The sequence below is a fragment of the Garra rufa genome, chromosome 9 (genome assembly GCF_049309525.1).
Source record: "Garra rufa chromosome 9, GarRuf1.0, whole genome shotgun sequence".
NCBI lineage: Eukaryota > Metazoa > Chordata > Actinopteri > Cypriniformes > Cyprinidae > Garra > Garra rufa.
This window is the reverse complement of record NC_133369.1, coordinates 48,615,776-48,639,664: the sequence shown is the minus strand read 5'-3', so window position 1 is coordinate 48,639,664 and position 23,889 is coordinate 48,615,776. Positions and strand designations below refer to the sequence as shown.

Below are 23,889 nucleotides of genomic sequence, written 5' to 3'. Positions count from 1 at the left end.
ATGAGATTCCACAAACTTCTGTACATATGGAAGCACCATGATATTATAAAAAAATAAAATTGCAATTAAAATAAAAGTTAATATTAATAAATGAACAATATAACATTATAGGGAACACTTATTAACTATTAACTATGACTTTTCCCTCAATAAATTCCTAATTTGCATCTTATTAATAGTTAGTAAGCTAGTTGTTAAGTTTAGGTATTGGGTAGGATTAGGGATGTAGAATAAGGTCATGTAGAATAAGGCATTAATATGTGCTTAATTAGTACTAATAAATGGCTAATATTCTAGTAATATGCATGGTAATAAAGTGTTACCAAATTATATAATGCAATAGGGTCAGTAAAAATAAACAAACATAAAAAATGTATATATACATATATATATTTATTTAGTTAGTTACTGTACTTAATGTTTTTTTTTTTTTACTTTATTCCCTGCAAAAATGATCAAAACTGATTTTAACTTAAAAAAATAAAAACATGCTCATTATACATTGTTATATATTGTTATGCATTTTGAATATTAATAGCATCATGAGTATCATATCATTTACCCAATAACCAAGAGAATGTGACTGTTTTGTGATATGCACTTCACTAAAAATGCATCACAGTGGGCTCGTATGACTACAGTTTGAAAGAATTTTGCTGCATACTTCACACTGTTTCACAATAAATAGCAGACATTATTCAGTATGGTACTGTGCATAAGCAGTACACTGGTACATAGCCTTACTTTGTCCAATAGCAATATATCACCTGCTGCGTGACGGCACGCGCCTCGTCTTTTCGAAAGATACAAGCCACAGTTGCTGCAGCTGACAGGCCATTTGTGTTAGTTCAATAATAAAGTCCTCTGTGCCACCACAATGGTTCTTTCACATATCTGTGCTGACTGTTCATTGATTTTCAATACTGAATCTATTCTTTAAACTCAAATCTTGAAGAGATGATGGCACAGTTTCTGCAGTAACACACTGTGCATTTACCATTTCATTTATCATTCTGAACCTGAGGACTTTGCGGTAGCCAGAATAGATTTATAGACATTTTCACCTTCACATTTCACACAACAGTAAAAGTGAAAAGGATTTGTCATTAAGACCCTTACGGTTTCATTAACATTTATGAAGAGCAATGATAGCGGCAGTTATGTTAGGAGAAGATGCACGGCTACGGTGTCTTGCTACAAACGTGGACGGGAACTGGCGAGGTTAGCATAGATCGCCAATCAAGTGGAATGAGTAAACAATGTCACACATCTGCTTGTAAAATAGGAATTGTTATTCACTGGCCAAACTCTGTCTAAATATTAATTGCTTTCCTAAGTGTAAAATCAATGGCAATTACACTAGCTTCAGTATTGGTAGTGCTTAGTGGTTATCTAACCTTGTGATCTCTGATTTGGAGATCCATTTTCATCGTGGGAGCATTTGACCCCTCAGGTAATGTCTAGGCCTTCTTCTGTTGGTTCAGGACTTGGGAATTAAAAGAGCCCCTCATGTCGCCTTAATGAAAATGATGCCCCTAAGCGATGGACGAGCCTATTACAATAAATCCCAGCACGTGCGCACATACACCCACAATGTTTAGTTTCCCCTTCTCTCTCTTTGTCTTTCCCCTTGCTGCTGTCTTTCACTCACACACACACACACACACACACACACACACACACACACACACACACACACACACACACACACACACACACACACACACACACACACACACACACACACACACACACACACACACACAGGCTTGTTTTCAGTTTTAAACCTTTAAGCCTTTTCTATCCTGTGAAGCTAAACAGTGGCTGTGTCTCAAGTGGTTTTGTCAATACTCGGCTGAATAGAATGACAAACTGTAAGACACTTAAAAAACGATTTGAAAAAAAAAAATATATATATATCCTCCAAGATACAGAACACAGCGGCCACTCACTTTCCAGCTAAGATTTGCATTGCTGGCCTTATTTTACAGTTAATTACCTCACAGTTAAGTTCACTGAGAAAAAACTGTCATAATTTATTCACTTTGTTTTCTTTTCCATGGAATTCAAAAGGAGACATTTTGAAGATTATTAATGCTGCTCTTTTCCATACACCACAATTATAAAGTGAGCAGTTGCCTTTATTAATAAAATAAAATAAAATGTTATTCCTATCATCATGTGTCCTCAATTCTTATCAATACATACCCAGAGACAATTATTTTTGATGTTTGGTATTTCAGAAGCCTGATACAAGTTTGAAAATTATAAAAAAGATTTTAGTAATGCTATGACACACTGCAAATATATATGTATGTTTTCCAATTCTTAGTTGATATCTCACTTTTTTCTGCTCACAACTTAGAACTGCGAAATATAAACTTAATCTTGCCATTCTGTGTTTGCATTTCACAATTTTGACTTAAATTTTGGTTTGTTCCCTAATCAGTGCTACTACCAGGCCTATGAATTAAATAACTGTTTTTGTGCTTCATTTAGGTGCTTTTATAGTATATTTCGGTCCTATTCAGATTTGATATGCATGGTTTTTACGCATCAAAATTGTATGAAAAAGGGCAGCATGAGGACTCTTCAAAAGATCTCCTTTTGTGTTTCGCCGAAAAGATGTGGAATGATGAGTAAATGATGACAGAAATTAATTTTTGGCAGAACCATGTCTTTAGAAAAATGATAGCAGAGACGCAGAACACTGTGTCCTCTCACTTCAAACTTGTGATTTATGTCTCTCCATATTTTACAGTCATTTATCTTGCAGTAATGTAATTTTGTGGGGGAAAAAAAAACACAATGCCATTTTTTGCCTCATTGTTGGCAATGATATCCTATTTGTCCCCTGTCGCTCCTCACAGCAGACACACCTCCTTCTCCTTAATTTCATTACAGTCCTTGCAAGATCTCAAATTGACTTATTGAATGTTTTCCATACAAAACACAACCAACAGAGATGCTGTAATATTTGCATACTACGTTTTGATTGTGGTCTTTTCTTTCAAGCACCTATGGAATTAAACCTTAATTGTCTATTGTCTAGCTTAATTCTGTATAATTAATCTGGGAAATCTATGTTTCCTTCAAAGATCTGCTTACGTTCTCTCTATCTACGGTCTCGATGAGAAAGTGAATGGTACATTTATTTATTTATTTAGTAGCTGATGATGAAACTGAGACTGAGATGAATGAGATTGCTAATGGAAAGCTCTCTCCAGGTATTATAGACAATCTTGTTGCACATTAATAAACTTTGTCAGCGTTAACAGGAATGGATCTGGACTTTCCTTCCCTAATGGCACAGTATGATGCAATTAAGTGATAAAGTGGCTCTGCTTTATTGTGAATATAGTAACAGCAGAGCACATCTTAGGTGCTTATTGGTTTTATAACATGGTTACATCAAGTGTTGGGAGTAACGCATTACAAAAGTAATATATTACAGTAGTTTATTACTTTTTGCTGTAATGCGGTAATATAACGCATTACTAATACAATTTGGGTATTAACTCAAAAGTAACTTAAAAGTAGTGTACCGCATTACAATTTGGAGACAGTAATATTGTAATGTAACTAAGACAGTAAAGACAGTAACTAGTAATATATAATGTATTACGTTTTGGAAGTAACTTACACAACACTGGTTACATCATAATACATATATTAAGTATGCACATTTTTATTAAAATGCATTTAAACTACAGTTAATGGCTGTTGAAGAGGTTCTTATTGTACTAACTGTTACTATGTTGTCATTGCTTTAATCTAGATTGCGTAATTACTTTCCATAAAATTACACTGCGAATATTCATAACACAACCAAATACAAAAACACGCTGCAAATACTCACAACACAAAAAAATATAGAAATGTGCTGCAAATACTCACAATGCACCCAAATACAGAAACACACTGCAAATACTCACAACACAACCAAATACAGAAACATGCTGCAAATACTCACAACACAACCAAATACAGAAACATGCTGCAAATATTTGCAATACAACCAAAAACAGTAACATGCTGCAAATTCTCACAACGCCACCAAATACAGAAACACATTGCAAATACTTACAGCAGAACCAAATATAGAAACATGCTGCAAATACTTACAACACAACCAAATAAAGAAACATGCTGCACATACTCACAACACAACCAAACATAGAAACACTGCAAAATAGGCTGCAAATACTTACAACACAACAAATACAGAAAGACACTGCAAATACTTACAACACAACAAATACAGAAACACACTGCAAATATATATGACACAACCAAAAACAGAAACACACTGAAAATACTCAAAACCAAATACAGAAACATGCTGCACATACTCACAACACAACTAAATACAGAAAGACACTGCAAAACACACTGCAAATACTCACAACACAACAAAATACTCACAACACAACCAAATATAGAAACATGCTGCAAATACTCACAACACAACCAAATACAGAAACATGCTGCAAAAACACACTGCATATACTCACAACACAACCAAATACAGAAACATGCTGCAAATACGTACAACACAACCAAATACAGAAACATGCTGCAAATACGCACAACACAACCAAATGCAGAAACATGCTGCAAATACTCACAACCAACCAAATATAGAAACATGCTGCAAATACGCACAACACAACCAAATGCAGAAACATGCTGCAAATACTCACAACCAACCAAATATAGAAACATGCTGCAAATACACACAACGCAACCGAATACAGAAACATCCTGCACATACTCACAACACAACCAAATACAGAATGACACTGCAAATACTCGCAACACAACCAAATAAAAAAACCTGCAGCAAATACTAACAACGCAACCGAATACAGAAACACACTGCAAATACTCAAAACACAACCAAATACAGAAAGACACTGCAAATACTCGCAAAACAATCAAATAAAGAAACACACTGCAAATACTCAAAACACAACCAAATACAGAAACACACTGCAAATACTCAAAACACAACCAAATACAGAAAGACACTGCAAATACTCACAACACAACCAAATACTCACAACCAATCAAATATAGAAACATGCTGCAAATACTCACAATGCAACCAAATACAGAAACACGCTGCAAAAACACACTGTAAATACTCACAACACAACCAAACACAGAAACACTGCAAAATAGGCTGCAAATACTTACAACACAACAAATACAGAAACACACTGCAAATATATATGACACAACCAAAAACAGAAACACACTGAAAATACTCAAAACCAAATACAGAAACATGCTGCACATACTCACAACACAACTAAATACAGAAAGACACTGCAAAACACACTGCAAATACTCACAACACAACAAAATACTCACAACACAACCAAATATAGAAACATGCTGCAAATGCTCACAACACAACTAAATACAGAAACATGCTGCAAAAACACACTGCATATACTCACAACACAACCAAATACAGAAACATGCTGCAAATACGTACAACACAACCAAATACAGAAACATGCTGCAAATACGCACAACACAACCAAATGCAGAAACATGCTGCTAATACTCACAACCAACCAAATCTAGAAACATGCTGCAAATACGCACAACACAACCAAATACAGAAATGTGCAGCAAATACTCACAACGCAACCGAATACAGAAACATGCTGCAAATACTCACAATGCCACCAAATACAGAAACATCCTGCACATACTCACAACACAACCAAATACAGAATGACACTGCAAATACTCGCAACACAACCAAATAAAAAAACCTGCAGCAAATACTAACAACGCAACCGAATACAGAAACACACTGCAAATACTCAAAACACAACCAAATACAGAAAGACACTGCAAATACTCGCAACACAATCAAATAAAGAAACCTGCTGCAAATACTCACAACACAACCAAATACTCACAACCAATCAAATAAAGAAACCTGCTGCAAATACGCACAACACAACCAAATGCAGAAACATGCTGCAAATACTCACAACCAACAAAATATAGAAACAAGCTGCAAATACGCACAACACAACCAAATACAGAAATGTGCTGCAAATACTCACAACGCAACCAAATACAGAAAAATGCTGCAAATACTCACAACGCAACCAAATACAGAAAAATGCTGCAAATACTCACAACACAACCAAATACAGAAACATGCTGCAAATACTCACAACGCAACCAAATACAGAAACACACTGCAAATAATTGCAACGCAACCAAATACAGAAAACCACTGCAAATACTTGCAACACAACTGAATACAGAAACACGCTGCAAATACACACTGCAAGTACTCACAACACAACAAAATACAGAAACATGCTTCAAATACTCACGACACAACCAAATACAGAAACACACTGGAAATACTCGTAACACAATAAAATACAGAAACATGCTGCAAAATCACACTGCAAATACTCACAACCAAATACAGAAACATGCTGCAAATACTCACAACACAACCAAATACAGAAACATGCTGCAGAGACTCACAACACAATTACATACAGAAACACGCTACAAATATTTATAACACAACCAAATACAGAAATTTGCAGCAAATAGTACTTCATGTTGTTAAAAACGAATTAAATATATTTTTTCTCTCTGTATTTTTTTTAATGAATATGGTACAAGATTATCCTATTAGAATCAATGTGATAAACATAGAAAATGTATTCACGGTTACATGATGTGAGTGTTGAGCTCAGGAACATGGTGATGTACTTAAAGCATCTTCTAATGAAAAAGTCTGGCTTTTTGCCTGTTGGGCACTACCTTCCCTTTCTCTCTTGATGCATATGGAAGCCAAGGCCTAGATTCTGCTCCGGGTTCTTGCTGTCTGTGTGTATGTGTGTGTGTGTGTGTGTGTGTGTGTGTGTGTGTGTGTGTGTGTGTGTGTGTGTGTGTGTGTGAGTGTGTATGTGTTTTGGGTCCATTATTTTTTTGGCCTGCGCCCTTCATTGTTCTGCAGAGTTTGGCAGAGGTTACCTGGCACAATATGACCAGGGCATCTGGCACTCAGAGTGAACCACCTGCATTCAACAATAGCTTTACTCTGCTGATAAGGAAGGGTTGTGGTGTAGCGGTAAAATATCAGAGGTGAACCCACATTTGCACTGTTATAGCGACTTTTTTTACTCAACTATTCTTTGTTATATTTTTCTTTTTCAGTTGTTCATGTCTAAAAGTTGACATAGGCACATAACTTAAACTCAGGAAAAAACTGATTCAATGAACACACGCTGACCTTTTGTGACAATGAGACCCATAAGGCGGATTGTCACACTATATGGAGTGAGAACTGACAATGGAGACCAGTGGTTTATTTAACTCGTTTATGAAATACTTTTTTTTTAAATAGCAAAGTAATCATCCACAGTGCATTTCTAAATAAAATACAAATTTGTAATTATTTGTAATTAAAGGGAATTGAAATGCATAGTTTATTTGACTAATCTGAGAAGAATACTGAACATGAATACATTTTAAAGTAGAAAAGTCCTTTTGTAAATTATATATATGATTATATACCAAGCGGAAATAAAATATAATAAATGTGCTGCATTTTATTTTGCTTATATTTAATCTATTTAAATCCATGTCATGTCAAGCAGTGTTTCTAAACACATGATAATTGATAAAATTACTTTCAGAGATACAGTATAAATATGATAACTTGACCCAACCTGAAAACAAACTTTATTTTTTCTGTTATAATCTTCATAATAAAGTGGACACATTGTTGTCCATTGTCTTATACAATTGTGGTTTTACTAGTTCACCAATTTAGCAGGCAGCTATGGTTTGTTATAGGGCATACATGGTATGTATGATATGATATAGAGATATCTGTAACCTTAATGTTACAGCCTTTGTGACAACAAGCCCCGGTCTCATTTGTATAAGAGAGGAAAAACATTATATGTCACTTTTTTGTTTATGTCCCTGTGTTTGTCATCCTGTCAAGTGTTTAATGTAATAGTGCAATGTTTCAGAAAAAAAAAAAAAAAAAATCCCTGCAATGCTAGAGATATGGAAAGCAAGTGAGCCACGGAGGGCTGGAAAGAAACACAAAAGCTGTGTGCGAGAGGGAGTGTGAGAGGGAGGAACAGAGCGAACGCTGTGATAAATTGCAGAAGCGAGAAAACGAGTCACTTGAGCATAAAATTAGATTTTACAAATGTGTTGTTACCTGACAGTTATTGACAGAGAAGATATGGCAACATTGGAACGTATATGAATATTGCTAATCATACTGCATAAATGAGAGGTTGGGGGCTTTGATGGTGGTTGAGGGGACGGATCTTAATTTATCCCTCTTTATCACTGCAGACTTAAACTTGTGCTTGATTGGCTGCTGTCATTTATATGGTAATTTGAAATGCTCTGTAACAGACTAAAATTCTGGTTTAAAAAACCCATGAAACGCTCTTCAGATAACCGCTATCGCATTGTTAGTGGAAATAGACGTTTTAGACGAATCTTCTTTTTTTTTAGTTAAGCTTTGAAATGCTGTTTTTAATTTTAATATTAATATTGCGTAATACTAGTACTTATTTTTAGTTATTTATCAGAGATAAAGAGTAAAAGATGAAACATATACACTACTGTTCACATGGTTTGGGTCAGTAAGATTTTATGCTCAGGTTTTATTTGATCAAAAAATACAGTTACCAAAATTAATAGATAAATATAATAGATAGATTATCAATTTATTTTATTAGTATTATTATTTTTTAATGCCAAAAATCATTAGGATATTAAGCAATGGTCATGTTTAATAAATTTCCTACCGTAAATATACCAAAACTTAATTTTTGATTAGTATGCATTGCTAAGAACTTCATTTGAACAATTTTAAAGGCAATTTTCTCAATATTTTGATTTTTTTGCACCCTTAGATTCCAGATTTTCAAATAGTTTCGGCCAAATATTGTCCTATCCTAACAAACCATACATCAAAGGAAAGCTTATTTATGATGATGATATAAAAAAAAATCTCTTTAAACAAAACAATATTTTTATTTGGGGTTTTGCGCTGATATAAGCTATGCAATTAATCGTGGCTAATTTGATTATTTTATAAGCGTACTATGTAATTAATTTGATTGACATGTTTTTTTTTATCGATAGACAGCCATAGATGTATTTTTCATAGAATAATGACCCATTTTCCATTGATAAAAATTATATTGATATTTATGTTTATGAAGATGCTGATTTGTCCATATATGTACAAAACAGAAAAAAGCCAATATTCTTTTTAAAAGAAAGTATAATACAACAGAATTCACAATCAATGGGCACAGGAATGTAGTTAGTTTCTGAAGAGTCCAGAAGAGAAAAGACATTGCTAAAATGAGAAACAGAAGCACAAGTCTAACAAAGCTAATAAACAGTCATCCTCTCATTCTGTTCTTTCAAAGCTATTTATTGTATTTGTAAGTAAATATAGGCCAGACATGCATTAGTCAATTTGTCATATAATCTGAAAGTCATTATGCATTATCAATCATGGCAGATTGACTTTAAGGAATAGATGATGCCTGTTTCTCCGGCTGTAATATGTCTGACTTCCCCACTCGTTCATTCGAGACAGACGCCGAGTTCTCCTCTTGTTTTCCTTGGGGAATAGACAGATGGAAGGGGATAACAGGGCAATACAGCGTCCCTTAATTGGTCAGTGTTGTGCACAATGCTGGTTGTTTGCCGTAATTGTTTAGTGTGGGCCATTGTCTGTTGCTTTCTCCTCTGCCATTGTGTGGCAGAGTACCTTCAGCTTCCAGGGAGCAGCGCAGCTATTCACAAGCACGCTGGGAAAGCGACCAGGGGAGTGGTGTGCTACAAAAGAGCTCCCTCTAGAAAAGCTCAGCCTGCATGCAGACATTCATCCAAAACATAATGATATTGTCTCATTGTTGGGCTTTTGGCTGAGCTGCGCTTGGCTGTGTGTGGTGAGCGTGCAAGCATTCAGAGCTGGTACAGTATATTTGGGTACAAGGCACCGATAGAGCCGCCAGACCGCAGGGTTGTGTCAGTTGACCCATGGCTGTAAACTTGCCTTGTGCGTTAATGGAGTTTTTTGGAGTCTAACGTTATGAGAAACCACACAGTATGTTAGGGGAAAATACACTGCAAGTTCTGTTCTTTATGTTTTCTTCATTTTTCTAGATTTTTATTTAACACTTTATCATACCTTGAGTGCATTAGCATACCACATCATATGCACACCTAACAGAACATTTGTTAGGAAGATTATTAGTTAACAGAAATATCCTAAAAGCATTTTTAACAGAAATGTCAAGATTTTTCCCCATAAAGCTTCTGGTTGTAATTGCATTTTTAAAATTATTATTAGTTATATCATGACAACTCTCTGAGAGTTTAGCATGGTAATATATGAGACTTGCTATTGCCAATGCATCCACAGATATTCTGCTGTGAGAATGTAAGAAATATTGCTGCTGCACATATAACATATATGAAATAACTCGCAGCAGATCTATACAGGTGGAGCTGGGGAAGGTGGAGGGTTTCTAAAGCGCATTGCAACTGTTACTAACCAAGTATTTTAATGTTAAGCAGCAAGCTTATTGGCTGCTGATGTGAAAAGAAACCAATCAGCTGCACCATGTGAATAATGATGTAATTATATCAGATTGAGTTGGAACCCATCGGCCTGCGCCATCTAGAGTTTCATGACAGAACTTTGTATTAGTAAGAGTAATATTTATTTATTTATTTATTTATTTATTTTCAAAAATCAGATTTTTCAGACTTTTATTTCGGTGAAAATTAAATGCTTCTCTTTAGTTGACAACAGATTTGTAAATCACTGTTAATACAAACTTGGGAAAAATGCTTGGGGCATGTTAATTTTTTTTTATCCACCTTATATGTGGTTTGCAGAGGTGAAATTCGTGTGGAGCAGCATTTGCTGTGAACCAAGACACTGAAACACTATTAATGTGAACTGTTCACGTAAAAAAAAAAAAGATTGAAATACTCAAGCATCATCATAGATTTTTGTTTTGTTTTGTTTTGTTATATTTTCAATGCATTCTTTTTGATTTGATAATTGTGCTAAATCGTATCATGTTCTCAGCAATGTGTTGTTCTTTTTTTTTTTTTTTCATCTTTTAAACACAAATGAAGATATTTTTAATGAAACATGAGAGGTTTCTGTCCCTCCATTCCACCAAATCTTTGATGCATCAAAACGTTCATAAAGACATAAGAACAGTAATCTATATGAGCCGAACAATTTAATCCAAGTCTTCCAAAGAGACATGATCTCCTTAAGATAAACAAATTTAATATAGGTTTTCATTTGGAAGCTTAAAAAGTTTTTCTTCATGTGTCATGCTAGCACATTTGAGCTTCCATTTAACATTAAATGGATTAAACTGATGAAACTGCTCAATTCATGTTCTTTTATGTCTTAATTAACTTTTTTACAGAATCAAAGTTTAGGATTTTCAATGGACAGAAATCTAAGGTTTCATTAAAAATCTCTTGATTTGTGTTTTGAAGATGAATGAAAGTCTTACGGGTCTGAAATAACATTAGGATAAGTAAATGATGACAGAACTTTTTTTTCTTTTTTTTTTTTTTCTTTTTTTTTTCTGTGAACTATCCCTTTAAATTCACAAAGAACTAAGCATAGTATTCTTTGGGTTGTTACCAATTCATTTTACTTTCAATATTCTCTCTGTTTATACATTATTTTGAATATTAAATTGTTTTATTGCTGTCAAGAATCCTCATAAAATCATCCATCATAATGCTTGTGTGGAAAGGTGCATGGAGCAAATGGTGGTGATTTGATCCCAGTGAATTGAATTCAGATTCTATTGAACAAAAACCCTTTCTATTTCTCACCTACACCAGCAGGTGACAATATTTGAGGTAGAGGTCTGTGTTTTTTTGCACCAGCTCCCGCAAGATTCTGTCCTACTCCCACTAAAAATATTTATATTTCTTTTTCAAGTTTTGAATTATGCCTCGCTCCTGCCCACAAAATATTGCAGGTAGATATTGATGCTGTTTTTTTTTTCTTTCCAGTAAAGTCTTTCATGATATTGATATTATTATAATTATTATTATTTTTACAGTTCCCACACACGCAATGCTTCAGTCCTCATCCTGTGTTTGTTGCAATAGGCAAAAAAGGTAATTTATCTTGCATTCCCATAAAACAGAAAAACATTGAAAATCTCTAACTTTGCGCTTGTAAACCATTTATTTTATTGTGCAACAGACATTTAATTAACTTAAATTTTATTTTTAGATATTTATATATCTGCACCAACACTCAGCAATTCAAAACATGTCTGGTGTCAGTACTTTGATGCAAAAATATCAGTCCAAAATAATTCAAAAACACTATTTCACCACTAACCCTGATGCAAATCAAGCACTAAGGATTTCTATAATTGTGTTGCTATTTACAGCCTTACTTTGCAGCGCTTTAAAACCTAGTGGATTGTAAAGAGGTCTACTGGCAGCCGTATTAGTAAAGGTAGCAGCTGTAATGAGCACATGTTTTCTCTATCAGGCTACAACCCAAGAGATTAATTAGGCCGCCTTTGTAAAGCTGTTTCAAAACAGGAAACAACTTAATCGCAACTTAAACTGACTGATGTTAGAGAAAGATGTGCAAGAGATCTCAGATCAAAAGTTACAGCTCAATTTACATTTAGCCCTTTAAAGACCCCGTTTAGCGCCGAGCCGTACATCAGCGTAAATATCCTGCGCCATTAACTTGTCGTATCTGTTTATTCATAGAGGTTCTCCTGATCGGAAACAAAGCTTCTTCTCTGCCGTTTGATGGAGGAGTCGCAAGCGTTTTGCTTTATGGCTTGTGTATCTGGAAACAACTGCATTCATTGTAAAGCTATTCGCGGGGCTGTGTTTTTTTTTTTTTTTTTTCCTTCCTCGCAGCAGCTGATCTCCCCTTTTTATTAAATCTATTTTAGTGCTTCCGAGCAATGCACATTTTATCCTCTTAATAGTCAAATTAGTATATACTCCAGCAATTACTTAATGTACTCTAATGAGATTTCCCCACAAAACGGCAGGATTCATTTATTTTAATGCGTCGGGGCTCTTTCCAGGGAGTTTATGCATCATGTCCCTTCAGAAGTCAAGCAGCGCTGGAGTCATAAATAGTGTGCATGGCTCAATGGATGCTGCGTTGCTCTCTGGATTGTAGGCCTGTGATCTCCCCTGCAGCCTCGTACTTGAGCTCTTCTCCTCTGGGAGAATAACAGCGATGTTCAGGTTGTTCTTGACCTGTGCTGAGGTCTGACTCAAGAACTCTTAAATATTCATGCGTTCATGGATCTACATGCTACGGACTCTAAAAGCAGGATTGGAAATATTAAAAAAGAATGTTAAAAAAAGCCCAAGGGTTCTTCTGTGTTTGGAATGGTGTTTATCTGGTATGCTTACACGCTATAAAATTCAGCAGACATTTTCCACAAATAGGGCTGGTGTCCCATTGCTGTACTTTTTTTAAGTACTAGTGGATCAAAACCCATCATTTGTTTGTAATGAAAGCTATTAGCTTATTATTTACATGCATGACACTATTTATTTCAAGCTCAAGCATTTAACTCCTATTGACTGAAAAAGTATGAATAATATGTATGTATATACTTGAATTTATGGGAAATTTTAAGTTTATCAATTAAATGTAAACCAATATTTGGTTTCAAACTAGCTTAATTTAGGTTAGATATGCAACAGTGTTACTGTGCTTGCAACTCTGTAATTGAATGAATATATTTATTTCAAGGCAAATTCACACAAATAAGGATTTCATACTTGTTTGTAAAGTTAGAAATACTAACAAAAGTAATAAATTAAATGATATATCAATTATATTGTATTGCTAGATTTGATATTTTCTTTTATAGTTGATATAGTAATAATAAAAAGAAAAAGGCGGAAGAAAAAGAAGAATACATAAAAAAAGACAGTTTCAGACACTGTTTTGTACGCTACTTGTGGAAGGTGCTAATAATATTTTAAATCCCAAATAGCATGAACCGATAATATGTGAAATTGAATTCCGTACAAGCGAACAAACTTTGCTCTTCCAATATTTCTCTCTGCTCATATGTCTTTGGCTTCCAGACCGTCATATCGCTGATATACTCTGTAAAGGTGAGGCAGGTCTAACAGTATTAATCCTCAAGGGCTGAAGATTGCTCAGCGTGCTCCAGATGTTATCATTTTATTGTTTTTATAGGGTTCTATTGCACAGTAAAGTCAATAAACACAGAGTTTACTTCTCCAGCTCTTCTATTGGTGCAATCTTGGCAGTAAAATGCATTTCTGAAAATCTCAGCAGATTGTTATGAAATGAATTTGCAGAAACGGCTTTAAACTTTCAAACTTCTGTGCAAAAGCTCTATCCACGAGCTATAGGCCTAAATATGAATCTACTTTTTATTTTATCAGGGGATGAAAGGTGACCTGCAGGCCTTAAGGAGGCAAGGTGCCTTTGATGAGGCCATTTACTTTTCTCTTTCTCTCTTTCACTCTCCTCATCTCCATTATGGCCTTGAACTTTAAAAGCCTGAGCTGTGACTGTCAGAGCTCTCTTTCTTTCTGCTGAGCAGATCGAATAGGGTTGCTTAAGTACACAAGCGAGCTAGCCGACAGCTCTAAATGCAAAACACCTCCAGAGGTTTGGATGTGGTGCCAGACTTCGTCTCAGGGTTCAGCTTCGGTTCATTTGACAGTGATCTCTCTTGTTTCTTTTTAGGGGGGATTTTTGAACAAATGGATGGACCTGTGGCACTCGTCAGCTCCGAGGAACTGGCCTTTAAATTTGCTGTTAATAATATCAACAGAAACAGGACATTATTGCCCAACACAACGTTAACGTACGACATTCAGAGGATTAATATCTATGATAGCTTTGAGGCCTCCAGAAAAGGTGAGTGATTTGATATTGTAAAGGTTTGGGGCTGTGTTTAGACCACAAAAAGGAATGGTTCACCCAAAAATGAAAATTTCCTGAGAATTTAGTCCCTCTGGTTATCATCGGGTTACATCACTTGCTCACCAATGAATTCTCTGCAGTGAATAGGTGCTGTCAGAATAAGAGTCCAAACAGCTGATAAAACATTAAGTAATCCACACCACTCCAGTCCATGAATTAATATCTTATATAGTGAAACGCTGCATGTTTGTAATAAACAAATCAGTTTTTAAGGCCTTTTAACTCTTGGAAAAAAAATACCTGCCTATAATCCTTCATAATGCTTCCTCCAATGAAAAAATCCATCTCCTGTTGTCCTCTATATACACCAACATTTTTGTTTAGAACTGTTTTGGTCTGTTTTGGCTTGTGAAGGGTGCTTGATCTATGTATATTTTTCTCCAGATTCAGATGAGATGGCTTTTTCACTGTAGCTTGCAATATTATGGATAGAAGAAGTAAAGATTTGAAGTGAAAAATGTGTTAAGGTCTTATTATTTGTTTCTTACAAACATGCAGATGTTAATTGAGGGACTGAAGTTGTGTGGATTAGTTGTGGATTATTGTGATGTTTTTACCAGCTGTTTGGACTCTCATTCTGATTGCACCCATTCACTTATCTACATCTCGGTTTGAGGATGAGTACATTTTCAGCAAATTTTCATTTTGGGGTGACCTGTCCCTTTTTTACCAGTAAACAATGACTGTTATTAACTCTTTATATATCTCTTAGGCCAAAACCCACTTTAAATATCTTCTTTTAAGATGTTCTGATCACACATATAGTAAAAACAGAAACATTGTGAAATGTTAGGATTTAAGAGCTATATCCTTTCAAGTGACAGTCAAGTGAAAAAAGTTAGGACATCCTACTGAAATCCATGGTTTTCTGTATGGGGACATAATAAAACATTATCTTGTCCTTGGCAGGCCATAAAATTTGAAAAATAAAACCTCAGATGACCAATAACACATGGCATATTGCACTGTTTTATTATTTATGTAACAAAATGGAAAAGCCATGTGTGACAATGTTAGGACACCCTTACTGTTAACGCAGAAGTTAAGAGTGTAAGTAACAGTCAGTCACTGCTAATCAAATGCCTTTTATTAACTGATCATCGGCAAGTGTGATTAAGTTTTGGCAGTTTGGCTGGTCTGGAGCCTTCGCATGTGTGTTAACACAATGCCAAGGAGGTAAGACATTAGTGATGATCTTAGAGAAGCAATTGTTGTTGTCACCAATCAGGGAAGAGTAATACAGCCATTTCCAAACAATTTGAAGTTCATCATTCCACAGTGAGGACGTTTATTCACAAGTGGAAGACATTCAAAACAGACACCAATCCTCCCAGGAGTGGATGTCCCAGCAAATTCTCCCCAAGATCGGACTGTGTAATGCTCAGAAAAATGGCAGACAACCCAAGAACTTCACCACAGATGCTATAGGCCTCAGTCAACATGTTAAATGAGAAAGTTCATGACAGTACACTTAGAAAAATATGGGACATGTCTGGCATGTTTGGAAGGCTGGGTAGAAGAAAGCCTCTTCTATCTAAAAAAAAAAATGTTTTAGGTTTGCAAAGTTGCATCTGGACAAACCATAAGACTGTTGGCCATAATACACAGCGCCATATTTGGTGAAAACCTAAAGAACATAACAGCAAAAACAACTCATACCAATAGTCACACATGCTGTTGAAGGGCTAAAGGTTTTGGGCTTGTTTTTTTGGCCAGGACCTGGGCACCTCACAGTCAATAAGTCAACCATGAACTCTTCTGTATACCAAAGTATTCTGGAGCCGAATGTGAAGACGTCCATCCGACAGCTAAAGCTTTGCCAACATTGGGTCATGCGACAGGACAATGATCACAAGCACACCAGCAAATCTACAACAGAATGGCTGAAAAAGAAAAGAATCAAGGTGTTGCAATAGCCAAGTCAAAGTCCAGACCTCATCCTGACTCAAATGTTATGTTGAAAGTGTGGTTAAAAAATGCCTACAAACCTCAATAACATTAGAAGAGTGGGGCAAAATTCCTTTAGAACGATGTGAGAGACTAATAAAGTCATATAGAAAATGATTACTTCAAGTTATTGCTGCTAAAAGTGGATCGACAGGCAGCTGAAACATAGGGTGTCCTAACTTTCTCACACATGACTTTGGCATCTTGGCTTTATTTTTGTTAAATAAATAATGACACGGTGTGATATGTTATGTGATGTTGTTCATCTGAGGTTTTATTTTCCAAATTTTAAGGCTTGCCAAGTACCAGATAATTTTTTATTAGGTCCTGATACAGAAAATCATGGAATTCAGTAGGGTGTCCTAACTTTTTCACATGACTGTATATGTTTGATAATTGTTAATATTCTATCTATAAAAATTGTTTAAACAGATCATTGTTATGACAAAGTGAAACTTACCACCTCTTTGTAAAATGTACAAAGGAATATTCTGTATGTAGTGACATTTCTGTTTTGACATTTCTTACCATATGACCCACCGTCTGCTCTCGCCAGCGTGCGACCAGCTGTCTTTAGGTGTAGTTGCCATATTTGGGCCGTCTCACAGCTCCTCATCGAATGCTGTACAGTCTATCTGCAATGCCCTGGAGGTGCCACACATTCAAGTGCGATGGAAACACCATCCAATGGACAACAGGGATACCTTTTATGCCAACCTGTACCCGGATTACTCTTCTCTTAGCTATGCTATCTTAGACCTGGTGCAGTTCCTCAAGTGGAAGACAGCCACTGTGGTTTACGATGACAGCACAGGTAAGAGATAATGGCTTTATGTCAAGTGTGTCACTGTAAACTCTGTTAGTTGATTAATTCCTTGTAGCCAAAGTATTTTAGACTCTGTACTTCAGCGGTAAGAAACAGAAGTCTCTTAATTTTCCCGTTCCTGTCAGAATGAGTCTTCAAGCATTGATATACTAGAAACAGTTTGCATCAAAGTGATCGAGCAATGCTGCTTCTGACAGGAACTGGAATGGAAAACAAGTCATCTGAGATGCAAAATATGTGATAAAAACATATTTATTATTAAAAATACAACCAAGATAACTGCATGTTATGAATGTCTGCTTTAAAGTACATGTTTTCAGAGCTGTGGCACAGAGGGAAGCACTTTGCTCTCAACATTTTAGCAGCTCTGCTCATAAGGGACCTGTCCCAATCACTTTTCCTATCTCTCTCCATCCAAATTTTACATGGTTTCTAGCTGGTCCAAACTGCTCATTTCTGATCTAACTTGATCTAGATCAGTTGGTCAACTGGGTCTTTCAATGGCAATTCAAATGTCTAGAGAAGTGGATCTCAAACTTTTGATTCCAAGGGTCTCCTTTGTCCAAAACAATAGTTGAAGGTCCTCATATCTAAGCTGACATTATATGAATTTGTGAGTTTTAATGTATAATGTCCTGGCATAAAATTACCAGCACTTTTCCTAGAACATATTTTTTCCTTCCTCCCTACACTCTTAAAAATAAAGGTGCCTTAAAAAGTTCTTCACAGCGAATCCATTTTTGGTTCAACAAAGAACCATTTAGTCAAAGGTTCTTTTTAAAGAACCATCTCTTTCTTACCTTTTTGAAATCTGAAGAACCTTCTTTTGCCACAAATAACCATTTGTGAAACAGAAACAGGTTCTTCAGATGTTAAAGGTTGTTTATGGAAACATTTAGAGAAAAAAAAAAAAGTTGTATAGTGTATCTAATCAGCCAGTCACACACAGTTCAATGAGTCAAATGATCCAAATAATTTACTACTGACCAAATATTGTCCCATTAACTGGACTAGCCAATATATTGGTTTATGTCTAGTGATATCAGTATGGTAGACCTTCTTCTTCAAGGTAGTTGAAGCTGTTAGGTCACATTCGACTAACAACATACCAGCTATCATGTTCGAAAACCTGTTTGATCGCCCCAGGCTGGTTTGAGCTGGAACTGATATACTTAAGTAATTGACTCTGACACTCAGCTCTTCTTGTGCAGGTTTAATCAGACTCCAGGAGTTAATTATGGCTCCATCCAGGTATAACATCAGGCTGAAGATCCGACAGCTCCCTCTGGACACCACGGACACCAGACCTCTGCTCAAAGAGATGAAAAGAAGCAGAGAGTTTCGCATTATCTTCGACTGCAGCCATATAATGGCTGCCCAGATCCTCAAACAAGTGAGTTCATACTCTGTAAAAGCGATGCACACTCATATCATACTATCCACTGAAGTTCTCTCAGAACTCAAGCCTGTTTGAAGTTAGTCCAGATCTAGAGAAGCTGTATTGGATTTGGATCTGACGTTTTAAATGAAATATGCCATATTTTTTGCTGGAGGCAGAATTGAGGTTATGCTACAAATACATGTGAACATGTACATGTACAGTGGCCGCAAAAAGTGTGCTTGAACTGGATGAACTATTAATTTAAACTATCTTTAAAGAAGTGTCAGTGTCATCAAAAAAAAAAAAAATTAAATTCTCTATTATTAGTACCCTGATGAAGGCCTGTGTGGGGCAATATGCATTGGGTTTTTAATCTGTAGCCCTCTAATAAAAGCTTTATAATGCTAAAATCTATGTGTGAACTTGGTTGCTGACTTATGTGGCAAAAAAGGCTTATATTTGGGATGAGGATAAAACAATAGATATGCTTCTCAAAATTAAGACTAAGGCAAAAGTATTTAGTCACTTTGTGGTTGTTCGTACTGCTGTAGCTCTAGCATCATTTGTTTGAAGATGTCATTTGCTTTGATGTTTTTTTAGAGAGCCAAACATCAAAGATTTGCAGGCACCTAAAGAGTTTGTTAGTTTTACATAGTTAAAGACTATGGCAGCACGTAGAATCGTATTGTAAAATGTTGAGAATACTAAAATATAATTCAGTTTTGACTTGAACACTTAATGAATTATAATATTTAAAAAGTGTACTAAATGTATAATTAGAAACACAACTAGAAACTCAACAAATATTATATTTGAAAGATAAGTCATAATTATGAGATACTATGTCATCATCAGATAGAAACCTGAAACTATGAGATACTAAGTCATAATTATGACAAAAAAAATGTCAAGCCAAAATTATGAGGTAAAATCATAATTAAAACATAGAAAGTCATAATTATTCGATAAAAGGCAGAAACACTTAGTTAAAGGTATGGAATACTTATGGAATAAATCATAATTATGATATAAAAAAAATAATTATGACATAAGTGAAAAATATGAGATAAAAAAAGGCATACAACATAAAAAGCTGATTTCTTTGTCATAATTATGAATTATGTATTAATGATTTGTGACCCGTCCTGGCAAATTGAGTTGTAATGAGCAAATTATCAAAAATGAGTTATTTTTATTTTCGATACCTTCAAAAAAATGACTGAGCTACAGCCGTTTGAAGTCGACAGAGTCAGCAGTTAAAGAATTAAGGTTTTCTGAAGATTCCAAAGCAAAATCACCCAGCAGCATTTTATATTTTCATTAAAATTGTTTTCTTAATAATTGCTATATTAATAAACACAATACAGCTATTTTTTTATTTCATATTTCTTATAAAAAATAATAACAAAGATGCAAATAAACAGTAGTTTAACCAAGATTAGCGAGTGATACCTCTTTTCTTTTAATGTTTGATTAACATTGAGACAAATCTATATTAAATGTTTAATTACTATTTGGAGCATTGGGATTGCTAGAAGAGGGTTTCATAAACTAATTTTTGTGAAAACCTCAAATTCGATGAAAACTGACATTTTTCACTTCTTTTGCCTGTAGCTCAAAATTTGACTGTGCACATTTCGACACATCGGGTCACATTTGACCTTTTCCACATAATATACTGTATATATGAAATTACTTCCAAATCTACAATGTGCCATGCCAATTCAAACACAGTGTTCCTATGAGGGGCATCAAAAAAGGACAGAAAATAGCCTTTTCTAAATTGATGCAATGTAAAAATCTTAATAATATTATAAGTGGACCTCAGAGAACATTACAAAAAATAAAAATAAAAAATGCAGTTTATGACCTCTTTAAATATTTTGCCATGGTCAGCGTTGTTGCCTACTGTATGTATAAATCATTAAATGTGATTTAAGTGTCTAAACACTTTTTGGGGCCATTATACAAACACCTTCTTATGTTTTATCCACCTGCAATATAAATACATGAAGCAAACTCTGGGATGTCAGTTAAGAAACTTAAGCAGTGTAGTCTTGAAAGAAATCTGTATTTTTTATCTAGTAGATGAAGGGAAGATTTAGGTGGTGCGTTCACAAACTTTTCCTTGCAACAAAACAAAAGCTCATCTGATATCATCGCAACGGCTATGGACAATGTTTACCTCGGGTCAAATGGGGACCGAATATGTTTTTCTATTTATATATAAGAGTAAACACTGTCCAAGCAGCTAGTGCTTTAAACATCATTCAAAGTTTTTCAAAGGATCTCCAGACAGTATTTTGCTCTTCCTTTCATTCAGCGTTGACGCCCCTGCATGTATCTTCTAGGTTTAACTGTAGGCTGTATTTTTTCACATTTGAACTTATGAAAAAGTTGTGTCATTCTCAGTGGCCCGAGTCCTCTTAATAAGCTTAGTCCTGCGGTCACCTGTCTACAACCTGTCTGCGGCTCGTTTTTCTCTGTCAGCCTCTCCTGAACTTCTGTCGGTGCATGTACTCCCCCTCAGGCCAAAGAGAAATAGGAAATGCAGTCGGACACTGAGTCTGTCTGAGACGTCTGTGGGCTAAATCCCAGAAGTCTTTAAAAGGCAGTCTATGCTTGTGGGTGTGGGTGTGTGTGTGTGAGGGACTGGGATATATAAAAAGTACAGGCACAGACATAGAAGGGGCTATTTCTGCAACCCATTGTAAGAAATGAAACAGTTTCTGACTTTTCAACAAACTTGAGTGATTACGATCTGGAAGAGGAAAAGAGCTCAGCATAACCTTGAGTTTTCCTCATAGCAGATGGCATAATTAAAGCAGACATACGAGCACCAAGGGAAAAGTGAGTATTTGAACGAACATCGAAGGAAATGGATTGGGAGTTGCTATGACCAATATATAAAGCAATCATTATGTCTGAATACAGCAATAGAGTCCCATGATTTCCACGATGCAGAAAATGTAAACAGAATCACGGAATTCTGGCATAAAAAATGGAACTGTATAACACAGAATGCCATGGAATTTGGTCAAATTTGGATAAATAAATCCCCCCCCAAAAAAAGAGGAAAAGGGCCATTGAATAAAAATATATATATATATTAGTGGTGGGCCGTTATCGGCGTTAACGTGCTGCGTTAACGTGAGACTCTTATCGGGCGATAAAAAAAATATCGCCGTTAATCTATTCTCAAATTTGGGTTGGAGCTGGGTCTAAACTACGCAAGCTATGATGACTTTCACCTTGATAGTTAGAATATGGTCGCGCATTTACGTCTCCTCCGCCAAAACACAGACGGGATCACGTCGTCCTCCATTCATAAAAACCGAATCTACTGTAGCGCGAAATGCCACGTAAATTCGTCGTTTTTTGGATTCATAAATCAAATGTTGGTCTGTCACTTAATTCAAATCGCGATATGGACTAGTGTATGTGAAAACTGAAATGCAAAAAGACCGTTTTAATATGAATCCGGTATGTTCCGTTTGCCTAGCTGTATGTATGAATGGAGGAAACACGCTTTTACTACACGCATACTGAAACACACGTGACGCTCCCGGTAATTTTTGGCATTTGCATCTCACATGAACAGAAACTCAATCTCCAAAACTGCTGTGAGTGTCACTTTTACCGTTTCATTTGAGAAAACTCGCATCATATCATACTGTATACACAGAAACTTCACGGCAACCTGTCAAAATAAAAGTACGGTGTATCATGTATCCCCACCAAGGGGCAACCTCCCGCTCTCTCTATTGAAACCAACACGGAAGTGTCTTAAAATGCAATTCATCGACTGGCCGCTTGAGGCTGGCTGCAAAAGAGAGTCAGTCCCATTGACTCCCCATGTTAAAATGCCCAACTTTACAGCAGAAAAAAGTATGTTTACAGCCTGGTTCAAAAAATGGTTTTGGTCTATATAGCTAGTTTTGCCCTTCATGTCAACTGTGAGGGGGGTGAATTTTTTTATAACTCATCCGTTTAAGTTATATTGAGCCTTAAAGTTCAGCATAATTAAGGGTGTGTCCACTTGAGTGACAGGGGGATTGCCGCTGCTGTCACCACTGTCGCGCTAGGCGGGCATGGTTTCAGCAACCAGCTCCACCCACGTCCCGCCTTTTTGCCCATTTTTGATTGTCCGGGAGTGACGCGCGGTGACGCATTTCCAAGATGGCGACGGCCGAATCCCGCCCACAACAGGCTTCAAAATAGCGCTTCAGAATCCTACGGGTGACGTCACGGATACTACGTCCATATTTTTTACAGTCTATGATCCCCACCCCCCAAAAGCTGGAAACGTAGGGGAAACACTGACTACCATAGATATATATACGTATATGTATATTTTTATCACACTGTACAACAATAATACAGTTTTTTTATTACAGTAAGGGCTACATTTAGGGTTGGGTAGGTGTAGATGTTAAAAAAAACACAATCTAATAGGTAGAAAAAATAATTTCATTGTTAGTTAGTTAGTAAACACAAGTACATCTTATGGAACATAATTTATTTTCATCAACAAATTATCATAGAACAGCTTTATTGAGCAGTTTGTGATGCAGTTTGGAAACAGGAGATGAGCGCCTGGTCTAATGTGCCACCTGGCTTGAGAAAACCATTCTCAAAGACTTACTTTTAGTCATTATTTGGGTAGCACACATATTCTGAATG

At 35.8% G+C, this 23,889-nt stretch overlaps 1 protein-coding gene across 1 annotated transcript in view; it reads left to right on the top strand.

Moving 5' to 3' along the window:
- The window catches only part of LOC141343285 (glutamate receptor ionotropic, kainate 3-like), a 161,723-nt gene that overhangs the window by 45,743 nt on the left and 92,091 nt on the right, over positions 1–23,889 (top strand). Inside the window, exons 2-4 of the mRNA XM_073847879.1 lie at positions 14,813–14,986; positions 17,556–17,813; positions 19,037–19,218. Of these exons, the coding sequence (XP_073703980.1) occupies positions 14,813–14,986; positions 17,556–17,813; positions 19,037–19,218 (614 nt within the window). The remainder of the gene's footprint in view (positions 1–14,812; positions 14,987–17,555; positions 17,814–19,036; positions 19,219–23,889) is intronic.